The sequence below is a fragment of the Sapajus apella genome, unplaced genomic scaffold (genome assembly GCF_009761245.1).
Source record: "Sapajus apella isolate SASKATOON/1434 unplaced genomic scaffold, GSC_monkey_1.0 scaffold94, whole genome shotgun sequence".
NCBI classification, from domain to species: Eukaryota; Metazoa; Chordata; class Mammalia; order Primates; family Cebidae; genus Sapajus; species Sapajus apella.
Window position 1 is genome coordinate 5,573,424 of NW_022437034.1, and position 25,829 is coordinate 5,599,252.

The 25,829-nt window shown below is 35.6% G+C and overlaps 1 protein-coding gene across 6 annotated transcripts in view; it reads left to right on the forward strand.

The window, feature by feature from the left end:
- Window positions 1–25,829, forward strand: part of ADK (adenosine kinase) — a 566,800-nt gene that overhangs the window by 238,477 nt on the left and 302,494 nt on the right. For all 6 annotated transcript variants that reach the window (XM_032256142.1, XM_032256144.1, XM_032256146.1 and 3 more), the window contains exons 5-6: window positions 5,301–5,473; window positions 10,243–10,351. In XM_032256142.1, coding sequence (XP_032112033.1) covers window positions 5,301–5,473; window positions 10,243–10,351 — 282 coding nt within the window. The remainder of the gene's footprint in view (window positions 1–5,300; window positions 5,474–10,242; window positions 10,352–25,829) is intronic.

The window sequence follows — 25,829 nt, forward strand, 5'->3', positions numbered from 1 at the left end:
TTTTTTTTTTCCCTTCAGCCCTGCCCAGCCCAGCAAGGAGGCAGCCTAGTCACTGTCGGCCTATAGCAGCTTTGCTGAGCTGCTGTGGGCTCCGCCCCGCTGCCTAGTGAACTTCCCTGCAGTCCTGTTTATATGGGTATAGTTAGAACTGCTTTGGCCATGGTGGCCCGCCTCTATTGAGGCGGAGTCTCTTTGCTGTGGCGGGTTGCCTTGGCAACGGCGGGCTGCCTCAGCAATGGCGGGTTGCCTTGGCAACTGGCGGGCTGCCTCGGTAATGGCGGACGACCCTCCCCCACAGAGCTGGACCGTCCCGGGTTCAGCTGCGCTTGCTGTGAAACTCTCAATCCAGAGTTTCTGGTTGCTGTTCTTTTGTGGGGGTGGGGCCAGCCGAGCCTGATCGCCTGGCTCCCTGCCTCAGAGCCTTTTTTAAGTTGGTGTTCCAGTCGCTTGTTGAAGAGGCGCCGGGGTCTGTTTGTTTTCCCCTGCGGCCACTCACTGCCCTGGCTTAAACAGCAGCACTGAGGTTTGTGGCGCTTTTTTTTTTTTTTTTGCCCTGGAATCTACTGTCCTGGTTCTCTGCTCAGTCCCCTTTTTCAACCGGCGAATGGGTGACTTCCCGTGGCTCCAGTCGCCAGCCAAAATGGCACCTGGACCAGTGTATTTTGTACGGAGAACCGCGGCTCCGGGGCGCCGACAAAGCAGCCGCGCGGGGCAAAGCAGCGGCCCCGGCCGGCACCACTGCGCTGAGTGAAACAGCCACGCTGGCGACCGTGGAGCTCCTCAGCCCGGGAATTTCCTAGTGTGTGGGCAATAAAAACGCAGAAACGCGGCGTCCACTCACCCTCTGCGCTTTCACTGGGAGCTGCAATCCTGAGCTGTTCCTAAACGGCCATCTTGGATCGTCCCTCTCTAAATTAATTTTTTAAAATCTATTTCATTCTCAATTATAACATTTTTACTCACCTAGATTTTTAGTGCTTTAAACGCCTTTAACATGGCTTCTTTTTTTTTTTTTTTTTGAGTGTAAAAAAAAAAAACCTCCATTTTTCGGCTTGTTAAATTCTGGTTTTAGGTTGATTTTTGAGTGGAAATCACTGATCAAATTCAAAGCTCTCACATTTTTTCAGTATCTGAATATCAGAAATAGAATATCAGGCAGTTTCCCATGTTGAAATATTCAATAGTAAAAAAGGCTAACAAAACTTCTGAATATTTCTGCTATTTATCAGTTTTTGCCTTGCACGTTCAAATAATGTTAATTTGTAATGGAAATGTTTTAATTCATTTAAATCTCGATTATGGAGTAGTTAGTAAATCACGTTTAAGCCTGAGAGTTAGTTGATATAGCCCTTATTTCAGACTGTAGTTTGAATATATAGACTCTGATTATAACTAGGCTAAGTTACATAATAATGACTTGATTTTCACTGAAAAAAGTTTCCTGTTTTTTCAATGACAAATTATTTAAGTCGTCATAGTAAAAGTTGCTGTTGGCTCTGGGTTTTATTTTGCTACATATAGCAGACATGGTTGATCATTTAATTGTGCCTTGTAGATAAATAAAATAAATTGTAGAATAACACATAGAAATCCTCTGCTGTTAAATTTATACTATTTAGCTGGTGTTTTTGTCTCATCTTTTAATTTTGAAAAATGTCTAACTTTCAGAATAGTAAACTGAATTTCTCTATACCCTTCACATTGATCCACCATTTATTAACATTTTAACACATGTGTGTTCCTTCTTTAGATAAATATATGTGCCTATATTTTCCTAAGGAACCATTCTGTAGTATTTATTCCTTATTCAAGAAATTAAGCGTTGATACTATTTTCCTACATATGATCAAGATTCCAGATGTAGTGATTATTCTGATAGTGTCCTTAATAGCTGTTTAATTTTATTCTCGGTCCAGGATCCAATAAGAATCACACATTACATGTATAGTCCTATTTCTTTAATATACTTTCCTCCCACCTTTTTGATCAAGGCATTTCCTTCTTTTAGGAGTCCAATTCAGTTGCTTGTAAAATGTGCCACATCATAGACTTATTCGCATGATTTTAGGCAATAATATTACGTAAGCAACATTGTGTGTTTCCCCTTGCATCACATCATAAGGTTTATGGCTTTATTGATAATACTAATTGATAATGGTTAAGATAGCATCCCTCAGATTTCTTGCTTAGAACCTGCTTCTCTTGCCTCATTCTATGTTTGCATTTTCCTTATCCTATTCAGCAGACCTAGCATCAACTTGATATTCATTTACTCTATCCTACAATACACACAAAATAGCTTCACCAATAATATAACCAGCAATAAACCTACTAAATAAAGTTTATCTGTTGTTTTTGTTCCTTATACTATATCCCATGAAGATTGTATTGTCGTAAGAACATATAGAAAAATTATTTGCGTTATATTTTCTGTGTGCTTGTGTTATAATTTGATACCTTTCTTGATTTTTCATTTCTGTTATATTCAACTCAATAATTTGTTTTTCTTCTAATGGAATTTGAAATTCAAATTAAATTTTATTACTTGAAAATTCAAAATTTTAACATGTTTCAGAAGTCAAATTTGTATGTTATGCTGTATCACAGAACTCTTCTATTCCTATTCCTCTACTCCTTTCCCACTCACTCTCAGAGAAAAGCATTTTTCATTTCTCGTTTATTCTTTCTGTGTTTCTTTTTACAAAATTAGCAAACACAAAAATATATATATTTTATGTATGTATATAGTATAGTATCTATACTAAAAGAATATATATGGCTGGGTGCAGTGGCTTGCACTTGTACTCCCTGCTACCCAGAAGGCTGAGCTGGTTCTCTTCAACCCAGGAGTTTGAGGCAAGAATATATATATTCTTTTCTTTATGTAGTAATAACCATAACATTAACTTTACCATCTTATCCATTTTTAAATGTACCATTTAGTATATGCATGTTGTTACACAGCCAATCTCTAGAACTTTTTTCTTCTTGTGGTGTTGAGACTCTATACCCAACTAAACTAATTCTTCGACTTCTCTCCCTCAAGTCCTTGATAACAAACTTTCTACTTTATGCTTCTATGATTTTGACTATTTCAGATACTTTCTATGAATGGAATCATATAATATGTGTCTTTTTGTGACAGATCTTATTTCACTTAGCAAGTGCTTGATATTCATCTATGTTGTAGCATGTGACCGGATTTCCTTCTTTTGTTTCTTTATCCTTTGTTGATAGACATCTTGGTTGCTTTAACCTCTTGGCTATTACGAATGCTGCAGTGAACATGGACATGCAAATATCTCTTTGAGATCCTGCTTTGAATTCTTTTGACTGTATACCCAGAAGTGAGGTTACTTGACTATATGTTAATTTAATTTCGGGACCTCCGTACTGTTTTTCATAGTGGCTGTACCATGTTACATTTCCACCAACACTGCACAAGAGTTCATTCACTTCTCCACATTTGCCAGCACTTCTTATTTTCTGTGTTTTCGATAGTGACCATCCTGATCATGTGAAGTCATATCTCATTGTGGTTTTGATTTTCATTTCCCTGATGATTAATGATGTTGAACATCTTTTCATGTGATTATTGGCCATTTACATATCATTTTTGGAGAAATGTCTATTCAAGTCCTTTGCCCATTTTAAGATCACATTATTTGTATTTTTATTGTTCATTTAGAAGTTGTTGTGTATTCTAGATATTAACTTTTCATTGAATATATGGTTTGAAAATAAGTTGCCTTTTCACTCTGTTGATTGCCTCCTTTGCTGTGCAGAAGTGAAGTTTGATGTAGTCACATTTATCTATTTTTGCTTTTGTTGCCTGTGCTCTTGTTGCCATGTTTGTGAAATCATTGCCAAATCCAATGTCCTGAAGCTGTGCCCCTATATTTGAAAATAATATGTATGTTATTAAGTTTTATTCTTTTTTAAACAAAGCCTTTGTACCTTTGAGACTTGATTTTTTTAAACTTAACAAAATATCCTGGAAATTACTTTATGTAGGTGGAGTGTTCCATATAGCTTTTCCTTGTTTTGTGTTGTTTTATTGGGGTTTTTGAATATTCCATTGTGTAGTTATATCATAATCAACTGATGTTCTATGGATGGACTTCTGGTTTATTTCCAACATTTTGCCATTACAAATAACATCTCAATACTTATATTGTAAGTGTGCTGTTTCATATTGTGAATGAGTCTCTTCAGGATAAATCCCTAGAAGTGAGATTGCTGGTTATCAGTCTGTTATTATATCTCATTTCTACAGTTTTGTCTTTGTTACTTTTTTTTTCTCCTCATCTTTTTACCTCTTAAATATACAGGTATTTCTTTTATATTCCAAATGTTTGACAATAGATTTTATCAAAATCTATTTTGATGTCTTTTGATTTGTATGTAGATTATTTGTAGGTTATTTTGCTACCTCTAAGTGTTTGAAACTAAATAGATGTTAGCTTCGGAATCACTATAGAGTATTAAAACCCTCAGGAATTTGAGAAAATTATGAAAGGTAAAAAGTTCAAATCTGTGAAATGTATGCATCTTACAAGAAATCCATTGACATTAAAATTTATAATAATTACTTCAAGAAAAAATGAGATATTTGTAATTAGAATTGTAACACTATCTCTGAATTTTTTAAATAATTTACTAGATACAAGCATGTTTTAGCTTAATTTAGTATGAATTACTACAATAAGTATGACAATCATAGTAACAGCCACAGCTAATATATGTTGTTTACTGTGTGCTGAGTACCATGTTCAACATTGCATGAACATTAATTTACATCATTTCAATTAATCCTCAGTGATCTTATGAGATGTATTTGTAATTATATATCCACTTTAAACATGAGTGAAATGAGAAATGTTAAGTGACATGCCGTAGCTCATGCAACTAGTAAGTGGCAGAAGCAAGATTTGAATCCAGACAGTCTTCAACCAAGATCAATTCTGCTCTTTTTGTGACAATGCTTGACTGCTTATATTGGAACCCACTATTATTTTCCTATATCAAGCCCGCATTTTTCTTAAGGTCTGTATGATTTTAGCTGCTGATTCCTCAACTACTCTCTGTACTTTATTTCTCTCCTTAAAGCAGTATATTACATGGTTGTTATATCAAGTTTTTTTCTTTTATCATAAGTGGTAGTATAGAATTGATATTGCTTTCATAACAGCCACAGTTTCTCATAAAGCATTCCTTTCACATCACTATCCATGGCAGAATATTGAACAATGTGTACCATTTTTTTGACCCATTAAATTATTTATGTTCCTGTTTTACAGTGGATGATTCAACAGCCACACAAAGCAGCAACATTTTTTGGATGCATTGGGATAGATAAATTTGGGGAGATCCTGAAAAGAAAAGCTGCTGAAGCCAATGTGGATGCTCATTACTACGAGCAGAATGAGCAGCCAACAGGAACATGTGCTGCATGCATCACTGGTGGCAACAGGTCAGTGTAATTCCAAGGGAAACGCTATACTAATTGGCGATTTAAACACTGGTAAAATCTGAATTCCATTGTGAATTTGGAATTTTGACTTTATAATTCCTTTTAATGTTTGATAAATGTTTCTTCCTTATATGAGTTTTCCTTTGTTTTTTTTTTTTTAAATTTACGTTTGTTAAACATACAGTTCAATTCATGAGGCATAATGGAATAAAAGCTTGTGATTATTTAGTCCAGTCTTTACTTTTTATAATTAGAATCAGAAAAGGCAAGTATCTTGCTGAATGCCTTGTAGCTAGTTTGTTGCCAAACTTGAATTAGAAACAATGTTCTTTTCAGTATATCTTGAAGTTGGAATATTAAGAGTGTGTGTGTGTGTGTGTGTGTGTAATGTGTGTGGGCGTTGTTTTGTTTTTTTTTTTTTGAGACAGAGTCTTGCTCTGTTGCACAGAGTCTCCATCTGTCGCCCAGAGTCTCCCTCTGTCATCAGACTGGAGTGCAGTGGTGCCTTCTCAGCTCAATACAACCTCCACCTCCTGGGTTCAAGTTCTTCTGCCTCAGCCTCCTGAGTAGCTGGGACTACAGGTGTGTGCCACAATGCTCAGCTAATTTTTGTATTTTTAGTAGAGATGGAGGTTTCACCATGTTGTCCAGGATGGTCTCAATCTCGTGATCTGCCTGCCTCAGCCTCCCAAAGTGCTGGGATTACAGGTGTGAGCCACTACACCCAGGCATGTATTTTACGTACATAAAATACAACATTACATTCAGTTTTATATGACTTAGGTCATCTAAACCATTTCTGGCAAATAGTAATTTATTCATATTAAATAAACTCAGTCATTGGTAATATACCACTAACGAAACAACCAAGTATATTTCCATATACCCTTACGTATTAGAAAATTAGTCTTTATATGAACTTGAAATATATCTCTCAGGGCCCTACATGTATTGGTTGTTTGTTCTTTTGTACCCACATGGAGATCCTCCTTCAGTGTATTCATGCATTGCTAACATTATTACTATATCAGCACAGACTTTTTTTCCCTTTGCAAGGGAAAAAACAAATTATCTGCCCTAGCTATTATGTTGTTGGAATCATCAAAGATTACCTCTTTTTAGATAGTGGTTCACTAGAAATTTTGCATCACTTATAGTTAGAAATATTTAGTCTGTCCTCCTTCATTCCCTGTCTCTTTTTCCCATCTTTACCTTTCGTTCCTTTTTCCCTTTTTCATCCTCCTCTGCTTTCTTCCTCCTCTCCACCACCACCTTTTCCATTTCTTCTGTTTACTTGCTTTATTGTTCACTACTTGACCTCCAGCAGAGGTATATTAAGGAATGGACTATTCTGGATACTGGGGATCATTAAGCATAGTATTTACTAAATAACTAAAATATAATATTAAAAAATTATTAGGGTATGAAAGCCATTTTTAGACCTTTGATTTTTTTAATGTACAGAATAATTTTATGATTTTAAAGTTTCAATAAATAAAACCACCCAGTGTTCAAACGTTGAAATATGGGATTGAGGGAGAAAAAAAAAAGTGTAACAACTAAAAAATGTTGAAACATACTTGTTTAGACCTTTGTCCTTAATTTTCTCAAGACCAGCTTTAATCTGCAGGTGGAAAGCTTTCCCATTAGTGAGAAGTAGGTCACATTTTCTTCTGACAATCACTTAGGCTACAGTAAAATCACTAAATTGTTTTGGTATGCTAAATGGCTGTCTTAAAGAACAGTTATGGCAGGCCGGGCGCGGTGGCTCAAGCCTGTAATCCCAGCACTTTGGGAGGCCGAGGCGGGTGGATCACGAGGTCAAGAGATCGAGACCATCCTGGTCAACAAGGTGAAACCTCGTCTCTACTAAAAATACAAAAATTAGCTGGGCATGATGGTGCATGCCTGTAGTCCCAGCTACTTGGGAGGCTGAGGCCGAAGAATTGCTTGAACCCAGGAGGCAGAGGTTGCGGTGAGCCGAGATCATGCCATTGCACTCCAGCCTGGGCAACAACAGCAAAACTCTGTCTCAAAAAAAAGAACAGTTATGGCTAGGTGTGGGGCTCATCCCTGTAATCCCAGAACTTTGGGAGGCCGAGTTGGGTGGATCACCTGAGGGTCAGGAGTTTGAGAACAGCCTGGCCAACATGGCAAAACCCTGTCTCTACTAAAAGTACAAAACTTAGCCAGGCATGCATCTGTAATCCCAGATACTCTGGAGGCTAAGGCAGGAGAATTGCTTGAACCCAGGAGGCGAGGGTGCAGTGAGCCGAGATCACGCCACTGCACTCCAACCTGGGCAACAGAGCAAGATTCTGTCTCAAAAAAATTTTAAAAAGTTATGATAATATTAGATCTTCTAGATGTCAAAGACTTTTATACTAATTTTATGGTTATAGTGATTATATTGTTTAGATGATATGGGAATCAAATATTGAGGAGAAATCTTCAGTATTTCTTCAGATAAATCATTATCTGAAATCTTCAGATAAATCATTATCTAAGTTCTAGAACCTAATAGAGTTGGATCAGTTGTTTTGGATAGGACTGGTAACCTTTGCTGCCACTAGCAAAAACTCAGAAATTGGCTGGCCATGGTGGTCACACCTCATAATCCCAACCCTTTAGGAGACCAAAGTAGGCTGATCGCTTGAGCTCAGGAGTTTAAGACCAACCCAGGCAACATGGTGAAACTCCGTCTCTACAAAAAATACAAAAATTAGCTGGGGATGCTGGTGTGCACCTGTGGTCCCAGCTGCTGGGGAGGCTGAGGTGGAAGGATTGCTTGAGCCCAGGTCAAGGCTGCAGTGAGCTGGGGTCGTACCACCCACTGCACTCCAGTCTGGGCAACAGAGTGAGCCCCTGTCTCTAAAACAAAAAACAAAAAATTTCAGAAATAAAAGTGTTTGGGTAATACAGTATCTTTCTTGATCCAGGTTCTTCCTCTTCAAAGTCAGAATCAAATACATTGGGATAAAAGAATACTTATATTTTTCTGGTCGGGCGTAGTGGTTCATGCCTGTAATTCCAGCACTTTAGGAAGCCGAGGTGGATGGATCATTTGAAGCCAGGAGTTCAAGACCAGCCTGGTCAACATGGGGAAACCCCGCCTCTACTATGAATACAAAAAAACAAATTAGCCTGGCGTTGTGGTGAGCACGTGTAGTCCCATCAACTTGGGATGCTGAGACAAGAGAATTGCTTGAACCTGGGAGGTAGAGGCTGAAGTGAGTTGAGACCGAGCCATTGCTCTCTAGCCTGGGCAACAAAAACGAAACTGTCTCAAAAAAGAAAAAAGAATACTTATATTTTTCTTTTGGAGAAACTGTGTAGTTTCCCATCAAAAAGTAGTTTCATTATCAAAATAGAGTTTGGTATCTGGTACCAGAAGTGTTTGCTTTTATTTAGCAGCCATTTTGTCATAATTTTCCTAAAGCCATAATTACTAAAATATTTTTATAAATTAGGTCTAAATTTTCTTAAGTTTGTAACATAGTTATTTTGCACATGAATATGTTGATGTATATTACTCTTTCTTTCCTTCATTTACTTGAGCATAAACAGATGTATCCTTCAGTAGTAAATTGGCAGATAGATGAGTGGAAATACGTTTTGGAAGAGAATCGAGTTTTTTTTTTTTTTTTTAACAGTGTAATCGAACATATTACCGAAGTCTCAAATGATATTTTTTTTTGTAAGCTGTAACTGTTACCATTTAATTAGAAAAAGAAAAATTGGCAAGTAATTTTGTAAATTCTGGAGCAGTATGAGGAAGTAAAGTATTTTTATTAATTTATTTATAATGTAAATAATTATCGTATTTCTTTTTAATTAAACAACCTAAACTTGTAGCAGGATTTTATTTTTTATTCATTTTCTCTGGAGATGGGGTTGCCTTGTTACCTAGAGTGGAATGCAGTGTCATGATTGCAGCCTGAAATTCCTGTGCTCAAACAATCTTCCCACCACAGCCTCCTGAATCCCTAGGACTATAAGTGTGCACCGCTACCCCCAGCTAATTTTTAAAATTTTTTGTAGAGATGGGTCCTGACTGTGTTATCCAGGCTGACCCCAAACTCCTGGCATCAAGCAATCCTCCCACCTCGGCCTCTCAAAGAGCTGAGATTTCAGCTTTGAGCCACTGCACCCAACTCGTAGCAAGATTTTAAATGCAACATCCTGCTTAGATATTCCAGTTCTAAAACTGGACCAGTCAGGGGACTTTTCAACTATAGAAAACAATTCTAATTGATTTCAGTCCTTAAAATGTAATGGTTTACAAATTAATTCCTCTTAGTTAATATGGTCTACATTTATAAGTATCTTTGTGAAATTAATTCTATACTTGGCTTGTAAAGCCTTAAATAGACAGCTATAGTATGTTGATATTTATTTTTATATTTTTCTACTATAAAAATGTTTTTAGTTGCATAGATTTATATAATGAGTTAGTAGTTTTATTTCTTAACTACATTTTGAACTATTAAAGTGTAAAAAGTAGATCCTATTTTACTATCAAAAGGCAACTTTATGCCAGTTTCTCAAAATACCAGGTGTTGTTTAGAACAAAAATTAACATAGATGCCTCAGAAAGTTCTCAAAACAAATTAATATTTATATTTATTTAAAAATCAATAACATTAGTTTTGAAGAATTAATTAAAATGTTGTGAATTTTAAAATTTGCAAAAAAAATTGGTAATTATCTATAGAAATATATGCCAATTTTGGCTATAATATTATTTGCTTTTTCTTTGATTGTTTTAGGTCCCTTGTAGCTAATCTTGCTGCTGCCAATTGTTATAAAAAGGAAAAACATCTTGATCTGGAGAAAAACTGGATGTTGGTAGAAAAAGCAAGAGTTTGTTATATAGCTGTAAGTACTTGGCTAATTCAAATTTCTGGTACATATTTACATGACGGATTATAGTTGTTGGCTAATATATATTTTTAAATAATCATCTTTTTTTTTACCCTGCAAATTATTTACCTATCTCAAAGCACGTGTTAGATTCACTATTGTGAATATAGAAGAGAAATAATTATCATTCAGTGGGTAATATAATTTGTATTATTTATCTTCATGTCTGTCTGTTTTGGATATATTATGCATAGATGCTTCCCAACCAAGTAATAAATTCTGTATTAAATTAGTTTCCGAATATATTTTAAAGTAATTCTACAATTCTACAAATTTACATCTTATATTTGTAGGCAACTTGCATTGTGCAGTAAAAAGTAGTATAAATATTCACTGCAAACAGTTTGAGCTGATTTGCCTAAAAAACTTAATTGCTATTTATTCCATAGTAATTACCATGACACCTCTTAATTTAATATTTCAAAAACATTGATTGTGACAAATCTTTTAAATCTGGGAATAAGGGTAGTGTGTAATTTGAATTATTAAGTCTTCTGACATAAAAATAATTGGTTAAGAATTTATTTCTAAAATAGGACTATACTAAAAATTATTCTGAATTAATCACCCCATGATTACCTTGTTTTTGTTTAATATGTGTTAAGTGTGGCTGCTTACAAATAAGTAGATAACCTGTGAAAAATTAAAAGCATCTCCTATGCATGTAATATGTGGTTTTGGTATAACAGCTGCTGCCATTTCACTACCTGAGCTGTGTGAAACAGCTGGTAAGATGTGTAAAAAATTGATTATCCAGTAGGAACATGTTTATTGAAAATATAATTATTTCTTTCAGTTTAATGTTAATGTCTCCTGCAGCATGTTTATGTGCACTGCTCAGGCTTTACAACATTGTTATTGATTCTTCTGGATACCTTTATAACTGTCAAATAAATGCTTACATTGAGAAGATTATATAATGGAGAGTCATGCTATCTTTTCTGCCAGTATGTGAGAAAAACATTTCAAGAATTACATATTTTTCCCCCTTTCTTATTGCCTTTTCATTTTGTTTCTCAAAATGGGCTTATTTTTGTCCCATTTTTCAAATTTTGGTAACGTATTTTTTGTAGTCTGATACTTCAGGGGAGATTTATGTACTATTTCAAACCATCTTACACTTGACAGTCTAATTTTCAAAAAGCACCAGTTTAGAATTTGGCATATGTATATTCATTGACTGTGAAATAAGACAGTGTATTCTGATGAAAAAGTGTATTTAACTTGACAATTATAGTCTTCTGTGTTTCAATATATAGTCGTTCAATCCTGAATTGTGAGCCAACTTGCAAACAATTCATAGTTGTAATGATTATACAGTGTAACATGTCTAGCCAACTTTGGGTAAATGGAACTTTTATGAAAGTACAGATTCAACTTGCAGACAACTCATAGTTTTAGCATTTATGCATTATATTGCATGTAGCCAAATTTAAGTGAAGTTTTGTAGTTGTATTAAATATTTATACTTACGTACAATTATGTAAGGCATAAGGTGATCAGTTTTGGTTAAATTAATAAGGCAAATGGGATTATTTTTGATATTTGGGTGGTATATTCAGCCAGAAGAAATAACAAAATGGATTTCAGTTGATATCTGATACAGATGTTAGCTCGTAGCTTCTTTTTCAGCAATTTTTAAAAAGAATGATCTTTTACATTACCAGGTAAATCTATACTCTTCTCATAGCTTAGCTTATTCCAAAATACTTCTGAAAATATTAGACTCATTGGATACCTGGGATGCTGTATATTTTTGATGAATATTCAACAAATATTTACTTAATAAGAATATAATTCTTATTCATTGAAATCTGTGAACTTCCTTTTGAAATATAATGTTATTTCCACAAAGACACTGCAGGTTTTACAAATCTGTAATTGTGTTTGATTTCAGAGCATTCAGAAATGAGATGTAGTCTAGTCTAGTTTTTGCTTAGCATATGCTCAAACCACAAATTAACTTTGAGGTTCTACGAGGTCAGCAGTCTCCTTACCTTATCATCATAAACTAATGAGGTTTAAGAAGTTAAACTTCTGGGGGCTCTTTAATTGTAAAATGTTTTTGATCTAAGGAAGCAACTCGGTTTATCTCTCCAACAAATTTCCATAATTAAAACATCTGTCTGCATCACAAAAGCTAAACTAGATCTACATACTCAGCTCTGCTTCTTCACATTATTCTCTAAACTAGCATTATTTCATGAACATTAAGAAAATTCCAAGCCTTCTTTATTTTCTTCACCACATAATTCATTAAGTTCATACTGGAAACCTTCCTGATTAAAAAGCTGAAAATGAATATGGATACACCAGTATCTTCTCTTGGTTTAAATAAAGTGTCGAGATCTTTTAAATTTTATTTTTTTAATCTTTCATAACAAATGTCTCATTTTATGCCACATAAAGTCAGTTTTTCCATGTTTAAACCAACTTCTCAGATTCTTAGCAGGTAATTAGGCATTGCTAGTTATGGTGACTAGCTAATTATGTTTTTGAAAACTTAAGTCTCAGGTTCTCTTCACCTTAGAATCAGGTTGTGATATATCTGTTTTTTCTCACTTGAGAAATAATATTTCTTGGCCAGGCGTGGTGGTTTATGCCTGTAGTCTGAGTGCTTTGGGAGGCCAAAGCTAGTGGATTGCTTTTGGCCAGGAGATGGAGTACAGCTTGGGCAACATAGTGAGACTCCATCTGTGCCAAAAAAGAAATTTTTTTTAAATTAGGTATGTATAGTGGCACTCACCTGTAGATCTAGCTACTTGGGAGGCTGAGGCAGGAGAATTACTTGAGCCCAGGAGTTAGAAATTACATGGAGCTATAATTGTGCCACTGTACTCCAGCCTAGGTGACAGAGCAAGATCCTGTCTCTAAAAAAAAAAAAAAAAAAAAAAAAAGAAAAGGAAAAAGAATATTTAATATTTCTTAAATTATACCTGTAAGACTGTGATATTCAGGAAAGGCTTATGAAAAAGAATAGTAAATTGAAGCCATTAATTTTTCTACACTATGTATTTCTTTCTTATATATTCTTAATTTTTATTGTTACTTTTTATTTTTTTTGTAGCTAAGGTCTTGCTCTTTCCTTCTTATATATTCTTAATTTTTAAAATTATATTTCCTTCTTAATATATTCTTAATTTTTATTTTTACGTTTGATTTTTTTGTAGGTAAGGTCTTCCTCTATTTCCCAGGCTGGGATGTGGTAGTATGATCACATGTCACTGCAGCCTTGAAATTCTGGGCTCAGGCGGTCCTCCTACCTCACCCTCCTGAGTAGCTTGGGCTACAGGTGTGAGCCACTGCATCTGCTCTGTATTTCCTTTTTAAGGTATATTAATCTGCTATGAAAAATGTAAAAAAAATTGAAATGTGACAATGATAGCATAAAGGCTAGGTGAAAATTAGCACTCTGTTTCATCTTGAATTTTGGTAGTTACATTTTTACTTTTTTTTTTTTTTAAATAGTTTCAGTGTTTAAACATTTTCATTTTGTTCTGTAGCTATAACTCTTGTAGTCTTAATTCTATATTTAAATGAGTTAAATGCTTGTCATCAATTGCTTTATCACAGTTTTCCCATTCCTTTATTGTTAATTTTGATTATCCCTTGATTGGCTGCATTTTATCATTAAGCTGTTTTTTTTTTTTTTATAGGAAGGACTTAAAATGCCTCCTTTCTTGAGCTTTTATTTACCTCCTATTGCTTTTACATAAATGACAACTCATTTGGTGTAATATTTTTCAAAACAAAATTGATTGATTGATTTCAAAACAAAATTGGTTGATTTTTATTTGGTCTTCATTATTTCCTTTTTTTCCTTCTTTGGGGTTCATTTGTTGTTGTTACTCTCCTTATTCTGCCTCCTACTACCTCTCCTTATTCTTTTAGTTTTTTTCTAAAGGGAGAAGAGTAATTCATTGATTCATCACTTTTTTTTCTACTAAAGATGTGTTCTTAGTGTATACATTTCTAAGGATTAACTTGGCTGCATCACATGTATCTTGATATGTCATGTTGTCATTTTCATTCACTTTGAAGTACTTTCTAGTTTCTCTTTTAACTACTTCTTTGAATCATGGGATACTTAGATGTCTGTTATTTAATATCTAGATATGAGGACTTTCCAGAGATCTTTCTTTCATAATTATGAATTGGTGTATTTATCTCTCATATTCTATTAGTTTTCACTTATGTTGAAAATCTGTTGTCAGGTGCATAGGTTGCAAGGTTCATTATTTGGCCTGTTTTTCATTATGAAATATATATCTCTGCTAATATACTTTACTCTGAAATTTACTGTCTGATATTAATATAGTCAATCCAACTTCCTTTTGATTATTGATATCATATATCTTTTTCCTCTCTTTCACTTCTATTTATGTCTTTATTTTTTAAAGTGCATTTCTTATAGACAACATAGTTGAGTCTTATTTTTTGTCCAATCTGACAGTGTCTCCCTTTTAATTGGAATGTTTATACCATTCCAATTATCAATATAGTTAGGTTTGATTTTATAATCTTGGTATTTGTTTTCTATTTGTCTCATGTGTTCTTCATTCTCTTTTCTCTTTCCTGCTCTCTTTTAGGTTAATCTTGTGTTTTTATCTTCTTCGCTGGCTTAATCTCTGTCTTTTGGTCTTACTTTAATGGTTGCATTAGGATTTATAGTGCACATCTTTCATCACGGTTTGCTTTCACATATATTATTAAAGAACCTTATAGTGATATACTTCCATTTGCCTCTCCTAACCTTTATGCTATAACTGTAACATTTTAATTTTTTTTTTTTTTTTGAGATCAAGTCTCGCCCTGTCACCCAGGCTGGAATGCAGTGGTGCAGTCTCTGCACACTGCAACCTGCGCCCCATGGGTACAAGTGATTCTTGTGCCTCAGCCTCCCAAGGAGCTGGGACTACACAGGCACATGCCACCATACCCTGCTAATTGTGTGTGTGTGTGTGTGTGTGTGTGTGTGTGTGTGTGTGTGTGTGGTGTTTTGTTTTGTTTTGTTTTGTTTGTTTTTAGTAGAGATGGGTTTCTCTATGTTGGCCAGGCTGATCTCAAACTCCTGGCCTCAAGTAATCCACCTGCCTTGGCCTCCCAAAGTGCTAGGATTAGAGGCATGAGCTATTGTGCCCGGCCTTAATTTTTTTTTTTTCAACTTTTTTTTTGCTTTGAGACAGCATCTCACTCTGTGGCCTAGGCTGGAGTGCAGTGGCACAGCCACGGTTCACTGCAGCCTCAACCACGTGGGATCAAGTGATACTCCCACCTCAGCCTCCTGAGATGCTGGGACTTTTTTTTTAAATTTTTTTTTTAAATGAGCTTTGTTAATATATAATTCTCACAACTTACAACACATTTTACTTCTACATATATATTATAAACATCATAACATTGCTACTATTTTTGTTTAAATTGTCAGATATCTTTTTTTTAAGACTTAATAAGAAAATAAAGCATATTTTTACTCATGTGATTACCGTTTGTAGTTATCTTCATTCTTTTTTGTTAGAATCAAATTTCCATCTGGTATCATTTTCCTTCTGCCTAAAGGGCATTCTTTAATATCTCTCGTATTTGGATCTGTTGGTAATAAATTCTTTCAGCTTTTGTATGTTTGAAAACATCTTTATTTCACCCTCATTTTTGAAAGACATTTGTGCCAGATATATAGTTCTAGTTTGACAGTTTTTCAGTACATGAAAAATGTTACCCCATTGCCTTCTTACTTGCATGGTTCTTGATTAGAAATCTGACGTTCTTTTGTTCTTCAATATTTCATGTCCCCTACCACCTATATTTTGCTGCTTTTCAGATTTTCTGTATGAGGCCAGGTGCAGTGGCTCACACCTGTAATCCCAGTGCTTTGGGCAGTCAAGATGGGAGGATGGCTTTTGAGGCCTGGAGATCAAGATTAGCTGAGGCAACATAGTGAAACCCTGTTCCTACAAAAAATACACAGAAAATTACTGGTTTTGATCAGCTTGGTTATGATAGGCCTTAGTGTATTCTTCTTCATGTTTCTTGTGCTTGGGTTTTGTTTAACTTAGAGCTATGGATTTTTAGTTTTTATTATGTTTGGAATATTTGCAGCCATTATGTATCTTCAACTTAGTTTTCTGACCCTTTCAGGCCACTTGAAGTTGTCTCCTAGCTCACTGATACTCTTTTTCTTATTTTGTCTTTTTCTCTATGTTTTATTTTGGTTACTTCCTTTCCTGTGCCTTTTAGTTCACTCATATTTTCTTCTGTAATACCTGAACTGTCATTAATCTTATCAAATAAATAAAACTAAATATTCCCTTCTACTGGGACAAGACTTTTGTTATTACTCCATGGCATAGAGTACTAAGGGGTCTCCAGTCCCTGTTACTGCAACAGGAACTGTCTCCAGTTCCTGTTAGGAACCAGGCCACACAACAGGAGGTGAGTGGCCGGACAGCAAGCATGACCACCTGAGCTCCACCTCCTGTCAGATCAGCAATGGATTCTCATAAGAGTGCAAAGCCTATTTTGAACTGCACAAGTGAGGGATCTAGGTTGCATGCTTCTTATGAGAATCTAATGCCCAATGATCTGAGGTGCAACAGTTTCAACATGATACCATACCCCTTACCCCTGTCCGTGGAAAAATTGTCGCCCACAAAACCGGTCTCTGTTGCCAAAAACATTGCAGACTTTGATGAGTTTTTCTGCTCTAGGCCTTGACAACAAATGTATGTGTGTCTCGGGTAGTGTTCCCTCTATTTTTTTTTTCTCTCTAATACTTTTGGATGTTTCTTTCCCAGGTGTTGACCTGGTAAATCTTTAAGAAAAGACCCTCTGGAGATTTCCATGTTTCTTTGTAAGTCTGTCTTTCTGTTCTCTGATATTGTAGCCCTTCAACTCTAACTGCTCTGAAACTCTCAGACTCTCAGTTCTGTTTCTTCAACTCACTGGAATCTACTACAGTTCTCCTCCTTATACCATATCCTGGAAACTCTTGAAATAAACTGCTGTAGTCATATGGCTCACCTCCATTGTTTCCCATCTCTCAGAGATCAGTATTTTTTCTTCTTGATGTCCAGTGAATTAAAAACCATTGTTTCTTCCATTGTGTTCTAGTTTTGCTGTTGTTTCATGATAGGGAGTAAATCTGTTTTCTGTTCCTCTACTGTCTTCTGCTTTGCATTGTTTTTGAAAGAAAACCTGCTGCTATTCTTATCGCTGTTCCGTCTTACCTAATATGTCTTTTAACCTCCTCTAACTGCTTTTAAGATTTTCTGTTTATCACTGGTTTTAAGCAATTTTATTATGATGTACCTTGGCATAGTTTTATATTTTGTGTGCTTGGGGTTTGTAATAATTTCATTCACTTTGAAATTATTTTATAATAATTTTTCCACCTCTATCTACCTTTGGGACTCCAATTAAAAATAATAATGCTATTATTAAGTCACTTGTATTTGACCCATGTCTTAGTGATTCTGTTTTCAGTATTTTTGTTTTTCTGTTTGTTCTTCATTTTGAATAATTATTCTCTCCCCCTTTTTTTTCTTTTCCCCTCCCTCCCATCCTTTCTGCCCTTGCTTTCTGTCCTTCCTTTCTTTCCTTCCTTTCTTGTTCTCATTCTGTCACCCAAACTGGAGTACAGTGGTGTAACATTGGCACACTGCAACCCCCACCCCCAGCCTCCCAAGTAGCTGGAACTATAGGAGTGCACCACCATGCCTGGCTAATTTTTGTATTTTTTGTAGATGCAGGGTTTTGCTATGTAGCTCAGGCTGTCTCAAAGTCTTGAGCTCAAGCAATCTCCCTCCTTTGGCCTCCCAAAGTGCTGGGATTATAGGCATGAGTCACCACATCCGACCTTGAATAATTTCTCTTACTATGAAGTTTACTAATTATTTCTTCTACAATGTTTAATCTGCCATTAATCTTATCCAGTTGACTTTTTATCTCTGGCATTATAGTTTTAATCTCTTGAACTTTGATTTGGATCTCTCTTACTCATACCATGTCTCTACATAGTATGCTTATGTTGTCCTGTGCTTATGGAATGTTGTTATAGCAATTGTTTTAATGTCCATGTCTATTAATTCTATCACTTTTTTTTCTAATTATTACCTGGGTTTTGGTTGTTTCCTCATACATATGTGTTGAAGACTCTGGAGGAATCCCTTGCATATCTTGAGTTCTCACTTTCCACCTCTTTCTTCTCCAAGCAGCTCTCTCCTCTCCAGTACTCTGCCCTGACATGTGGTAGCCAGCTTTGCCTTCCTGAATGGAAACTACTTGACTCTATTTAGGTTCTTCCTTACTGCTCTACAGCCTGGGAACTCTATTCAAGGTATAAGTTTGAGTAATTGTAGCACTTACCTTATTGTGCCCCTTCTTTGATTATTATCCAATGCCTGGAAATTGTGTTTTCATATATTTTGTTCATTGTTAGCTGTTTAAGATGGGAGTATAAATCTACTCCCTGATCCTTCATGCTGGTTGGAAGTATAAATCTCTAGGTTGGTTTTGGCTTTTCCCTTTTTCAGGTAACTTGCTTTTTTCACCCCCCGAAAGTTACCTAATTTTTAAATTTGAGTTTGAATATTTTTCTGTTTTTTGTTTTTGTTTTTTTCCCTTGAGACAGAGTCTCTGTCTGTCGCTCAGGCTGGAGTTCAATGACACAATCTCAGTTCACCACAACCTTCACCTCTGGGTTTGAGCAATTCTGCGTCAGCCTACCCAGTAGCTGGGATTACAGGGACCCACCACCACACCTGGCTGAGTTTTGTGGGTTTTTTTTAAGTAGAGATGGGGGTTTTACCATGTTGGCCAAACTGGTCTCGAACTCCTGACCTCAAGTGATTCACTCACCTCGGCTTCCGAAAGTGCTGGGATTACAGGCATGAACCACCACACCGAGTCTGGATTTTAATTTAATAATAGACATGATTTATCTCTATGTGAATTTTATATTGAGTTTTCTTGGAACATTGTATTACTTTTAAACTGTAGATTTCTCTCCCAGTTAACTTTCTTGTCCCCAAGTATTGTTTCTCCTTTACTTGACCTATTAGGAGTATCAGAAAATGACCATAACCAGCAATAAATGTGTTATGGGGAATATTTGAGTAGAAGCAGAAATCCCTAGTTGTGGGAATGTACAGTGGACCCTTGAACAATATGGGGGTTATGGGCACTGACTCCTTCAAATATCCACATACGTCTTTTACCTCCCCAAAAACTTAACTACTAATGGCAGTTAATCGAAAACTAGTAAATAGTTGATTAACATGTATTTTGTGTATGTATTATATCCTATATTCTTACAATAAATTAAGCTAGAGAAAAGATGCTATAATATCATATGGAAGAGAAAATATATTTATTACGTGGAAATGGATCATCATAAAGTTCTTTATCTTAGTCATCTTCATGTTGAGTGGGCTGAGGAATGGAAGAAGAAGAGGAGGTGGGGTTGGTCTTCATGTCTCAGAGGTTTGGAGAGGCAGAAGAAAATCTACGTATACGTTGACCCACACAGTTCAAATCCATGTTGTTATAGTATCAATTATAATCTTAAATTCATCTTCAGGTTAATTTAATGTCAAAAACACCCTCAGATATTATTCTAGAGTCTATAAAATTTTCTTAAAAATAATTGTGAGGCCGGGCATGGTGGCTCCTGTCTATAATCCCAGCACTTTGGGAGACCAAGGCAGAAGAATCACCTGAGGTCGGGAGTTTGAGACCAGCCTGACCAACATGGAGAAACCCTGTTTCTGCTAAAAATACAAAAAATTAGCCGGGCATGGTGGCGCATGACTGTAATCTCAGCTATCTGGGAGGCTGAGTCAGGAGAATCACTTGAACCTGGAGGTGGAGTTTGCAGTAGGCTGAGATCATGCCATTGTACTCCAGCGTGGGCAATAAGAGTAAAGCTCTGTCTCAAAAAAAAAAAAAAAAAAAAAAAAATGATAATAACAATTGTGAAAGCTCTCAGCTAAGATATAGTTGTTCATCTGTGTGTAATTACTAGTATTATAATTTTTTGTAATTTCTTGGTTATCTATAGTGTTTGAACTACATTGTGAGTACAGTAGGATTTTGTTTAGAAATCTATGCATTATTTCAAATAACATCTCTTTATGATAGGAAAAAAAGTTCCAAGTTTCAAATACACTGTAAAGAACTAATCATCTTACATGTTTAGACTTATTATGGGGAGAATTTTAAACTTTAGGCTTTAAAAATATATTTAAGAAAAAGATTTTAACAAACTTTTAGTACCTTGTAACTTACTGTCCATAAACAAGGCCAGCCAAATTTGTACCCTGTTTCACGAATTAGAAATTAAACACTATAAATGAAAGAATAATAAGTCATATCTTGTCAATAATTTTGTGAGACTATGAGGCTTGTAGTGAGTTTTCCTTTAACACTCATGCCTGTTTTCTTTTCAAAATTATTTTTCCAGTTTTTATGTCTTACTGTAGGTCTTCCCTTTTCCTCTCTTCATTTATTTATAACTCTATCTTGACCACTTCTATCTGTTTTCAGCCTAGAATTTTACTACTTTGGGGAACGTGGTTTTCGTGAGGGTAGAGTTTTTGAATGTCACTAATGTTTGCCTCTGGAATAAGTATGATTATAGGTCAGTAGAAGAAACATGGTATGAAAAAATGTACAGCCTTGGTAGTAAGCAATAGAGTTCATACTTGCAAAGAAATAGAAGTATATGTATATTAAAGGCAAGTAAGAATCACTAGCAAATGTTTGCGTTTTACATCTCCTGCTTTGTTGGCCTATAGGTTTTTTATAACTATGCCATGAGTAATAATTTTTCTTAGTAAAACTTTTATTTATACTCAGTTACAATTAAATATCTTTGTCAGTAATCTAAAAGCAATAAAGTCCTTAAAATGAGGCAATGTGATAGATTATAAGAAATTACATCTAAGAAATCATATATTTGAAATTTTACATGTCAGTAATGTGGTCTGTGACCATTGAATTACAAGTTAGAAAGAATTTATCATTAAATTCTATTTTTTAGGATTTGGTTATCTTTTGGCAGTACTTACTAAAACATATGGTTACACTAAAACATGACTAGAAATTTTAAAAGATTGGTCAAAATTTCATGCTCAGAATTTAGAATGTGTCATCTAGTATTCTTTGCTCTGTCATGAAAAGATTTGAGAAAGTTTCAGTGAAAGTAAGTTAAGTTGTTTTGTAATGGTAATCTAATAGAAATTGAAGTTTTTTTTTTTTAAGCTAAGTATGACTTACTTAGACCAGACATAGTGGCTCATGCCTGTAATTCCAGCACTTTGGCAGGCTGAAGTGGGTGGATCACCTGTGATCAAGAGTTCAAGACTAGCCTGGCCAAAATTTTTGGTAGAGACCAGCCTGGCCAAAATTTTTAGTAAAGACCAGCCCATTCTTACTAAAAATACAAAAATTAGCCATACATAGTGGTTCACACCTTAGTCCCAGTTGCTCAGGAGGCTGAGGCACTAGAAGCACTTGAACCCAGGAGGCAGAGGTTGCAGTGAGCCAAAATTATGCCACTATACTCCAGCCTGGCTGACAGAGCGAGATTCTGTCTGGAAAAAAAAAAATTACTTCCTTAAAGTGATTCCCTTAAACCTTATTAGACCATGGTACAAGGCTTTGTAACATAATCTATACTGTTATAATAAGCATACTTTGGCAGAGTGAGTGAACTAAGGATTTTTCATAATTTAAGATAGTCTGGGAATGACAGTTGATTAAATAATGTCACAGCTCTTTATATAGCGTTTAAATAGAGTTCACGTATTTTTGGAATTTGTTAATTAATCTTTATAATATTCTTCTAGCGTTATTAGTTCAAGAGATGGGAGAGCTAAACTGTGTCTAGCCTTTTGTTTTATCATTGTTCCTAGTGCAGTTTTGAACTCTTATGTGTTAGAACTCCCGTTATATTGGTCAAATCAGTGGTCTCCATATGATCACCATATAACTTTAGTCCTTCGTTTTTGCCTCCAATTTTTAACTATCCTATTCTGGACTACTTCATTAACTTTATTTGACAATGTCAAATAAAGGCTTAAATATTCATAGTTAATCCCTAATGAAATAGTTGCAGGTGACCTTGATTATTTCATTGATAAATACAGGGAATAAAATGAAATCTGTAGAGCTGTTTGTTTTATTTGGAGCTTTTCATATTGGTGTAAAATTACTGACACTTAACACATGGGAATCTTTTTCATTCATGTTTTAAAATTTTATTTGATAGTCACTTCAAGTAAAGCCCAAGATATGTTAAAATTTGACTTAACCAAAGATGTCTTTGCTTAACATATAGGCAAATACAGGCATACCTTAGAGATATTGTGGATTCAGTTCCAGACTACCTCAATAAAGCACATATCACAATAAAGCAAGTCACATGAGTATTTTGTTTTCTCAATTCATATAAAAGTTATGTTTATACTATACAGTACTCTCGAGAGTGTGCAGTAGCATTATACCTTTAAAAATACACATACTTTAATTAAAAATACTTTGTTGCAACCAGGTGTGGTGGCTCACACCTGTAATCCCAGCACTTTGGGAGACCCAGGCGGGTGGATCATGAAGTCATGAGTTTGAGACCGTCCTGGCCAACATGGTGAAACCCCGTCTCTACTAAAAGAAAATGCAAAAAATTAGCTAGGCTTGATGGCAGGTGCCTATGATCCCAGCTACTTGGGAGGCTGAGGCAGGAGAATTGCTTGAAACTGGGAGGTGGAGGTTGCGGTGTGCTGAGATCCTGCCACTGCATTGCAGCCTGTGTGACAGTGTGAGACTCTGTCTCAAAACAAACGAACAAACACTTTTTTGCTAAAAAATGCTAAAGATCATCTGAGCCTTCAGCGAGTAATAATCTTTTTCCTGTGGAGAGTCTTGCACCCATGTTGATGACTGCTGACTGCTCAGGGTGGTGGCTTCTGAAGGTTGGGGTACCTGTGACAATTTCCTAAAATAAGGCAATAATGAAGTTTGCTATATCAATTGACACTTCCTTTCATAAAAGATTTCCCTGTAGCATACGATGCCATTTGATAACATTTTACCTACAGTAGAACTTCTTTGAAATTGGAGTTAGCCCTCTCTAACCCTGTTGCTTTAACAATTATGTTTATGTAATACTCTGAATCTTTTGTTGTCACATCAACAGTGTTCATAGGGTGTTCACCAGGAGTAGATTTCATGTCAAGAAACCACTTTCTTTGTTCATCTTTAAGAAGCAGCTTCTCATCCATTGAAGTTTTATCATGTGACTGCAGCAATTCAGTCCAATATTCAGGCTTCACTTCTAATACTAGTTCTCTTGCTGTTTCTACCATATGTGCAGTGACTTTTTCCGCTGAAGTCTTGAAGGCCTCGAAAGTGATCCATGAGGGTTGGAATCCACTTCTTCTAAACTTCTATTAATGTTAATATTTTGACCACATCCCATGAGTCATGAATGGTTTTTTTTTTTCTTTTTTCTTTCTTTTTTTTTTTCTCTTTTGAGACAGGGTCTTACTCCTGTCACCCAGACAGAGAAGTGCAGTGACACAATCACAGCACAGTGCCTCGACCTCCCAGGCAGGCTCAAGCAATCCTCCCATCTCATCATTTATTTTATTTTTGTAGAGATGAGGTCTCACCATATTGCCCAGGCTAACCTCAAAATCCTGGGCTCAAGTGATCCTCCCACTGCAGCCTCCCAAAGTGCTGGGATTATAGGTGTGAGCCACCATGTCCAGCCTATGAATGTTCTTAATGATAACTAGAATGATGGATTATTTTCAGGAGGTTTTCAATTTACTCTGCCTGGACCAATCAGAGAAGTCACTATGGCAGCTATACATTATGTAATATATTACTTAAATAAGATTTGAAAGTCAACATTACTACTTGATCCATGGGCTGCCGAATGAATGTTGTATTAGCAGCCATGAAAACAATGTTCATCTCCTTGTATGTGTCCATCAGAGCTCTTGGGTTATCAGATGCATTGTCTATGGGCAGTAATATTTTAAAGAGAATCTCTTCTGAGCAGTAGATCTCAACAATGGGCTTAAAATATTCAGCATATCGTACTCTAACAGGTGTGCATTCATCCAGGCTTTGTTATTCCATTGATAGAGCACAAGCAGAGGAGATTTAGCATAATTCTTAAGGGCTCTAGGATTTTTAGAATGGTAAATAAGCATTGACTTCAACTGAAAGCCACCAGCTGCATTAGCCACTAACAAAAGAGTCATCCTATCCTTTGAAATTTCGAAGCCAGGCATTGACTTCTCCCTAGCTATAAAAGTCTTGGATGGCATCTTCTACCAATAGAAGACTCTTTTGTCTGTGTTGAAAATCTGTTGTTTAGTGTAGCCAACTTCATTAATGATGTTAGCAAGATCTGGATAACTCATAACCGCTTGCTTTTTTACCTTGCACTTTTATGATGTGGAGATTGCTCCTTTCCGTCAGCCTCACAAACCAACCCCTTTTAGAGTCTGACTTTTCTTGCACAGCATCCTCACCTCGCAGCCTTGATAGAATGGAAGAGTTACGACTGTGCTTGGGATTAAGCTTTGACTTAAGAGAATGCAGTGGCTGGTTTGATCTTCTATACAGAGCATTGAAACTTTCTCCATGTCAGCAATAAGTCTGTTTCACTTTCTTATCATTCATGTGTTCACTGAAGTAACGCTTCTAATTTTCTTCAAGAACTTTTTCTTTTGATTGATAACTTGCCTGTTTGGTGTGAGAGGTCAAGCTTTCAACCTATCTCACCTTTCAATATGCCTTCTTCACTAAGCTCAATTATTTCTAGCTTTTGATTTAAAGTGAAGACATATAACTCTTTCTTTCATTTGAACACTTAGAGACCATTGTAGGATTATTAATTGGCCTAATGTCACTATTATTATGTCTCAAGAAATAGGGAGGCCTTAGGAGAGGTAGAGAGATGGGGTGATGGCCAGCTGGGAGAGCAGTGAAAACAAGACATATTTCAGTTAAGTTCACCATTTTATATGGGTGTGGTTGGTAGCATCCCCAAACAATTACAATAATTATATCATAGAACAGTGATCACTATAACAGATATAATAAAAGTTTGAAGTATTGAAAGAATTACCAAAACATGACAGAGATCCAAGTGAGCACATTCTGTTGGAAAATAATGACACCCATAGACTTACTTAAGGCAGGCTTGCCATAAACTTTCGATTTGTAAAAAAAAAAAAAAAAATACATGGTATCTGTGAAGTGCAATAAAATAAGGTATACTCATATCAAAAAAGACTTAATTATGCTGTTTCTTACCATTAGTATTAGAGTTCAGTTTCTAATGTTTTTAATTTTCCACATGTTATTGATGTTCAGTGAGTTACACCAATTATTTGCTGTTATCACCTCTACCTTAGTAGGG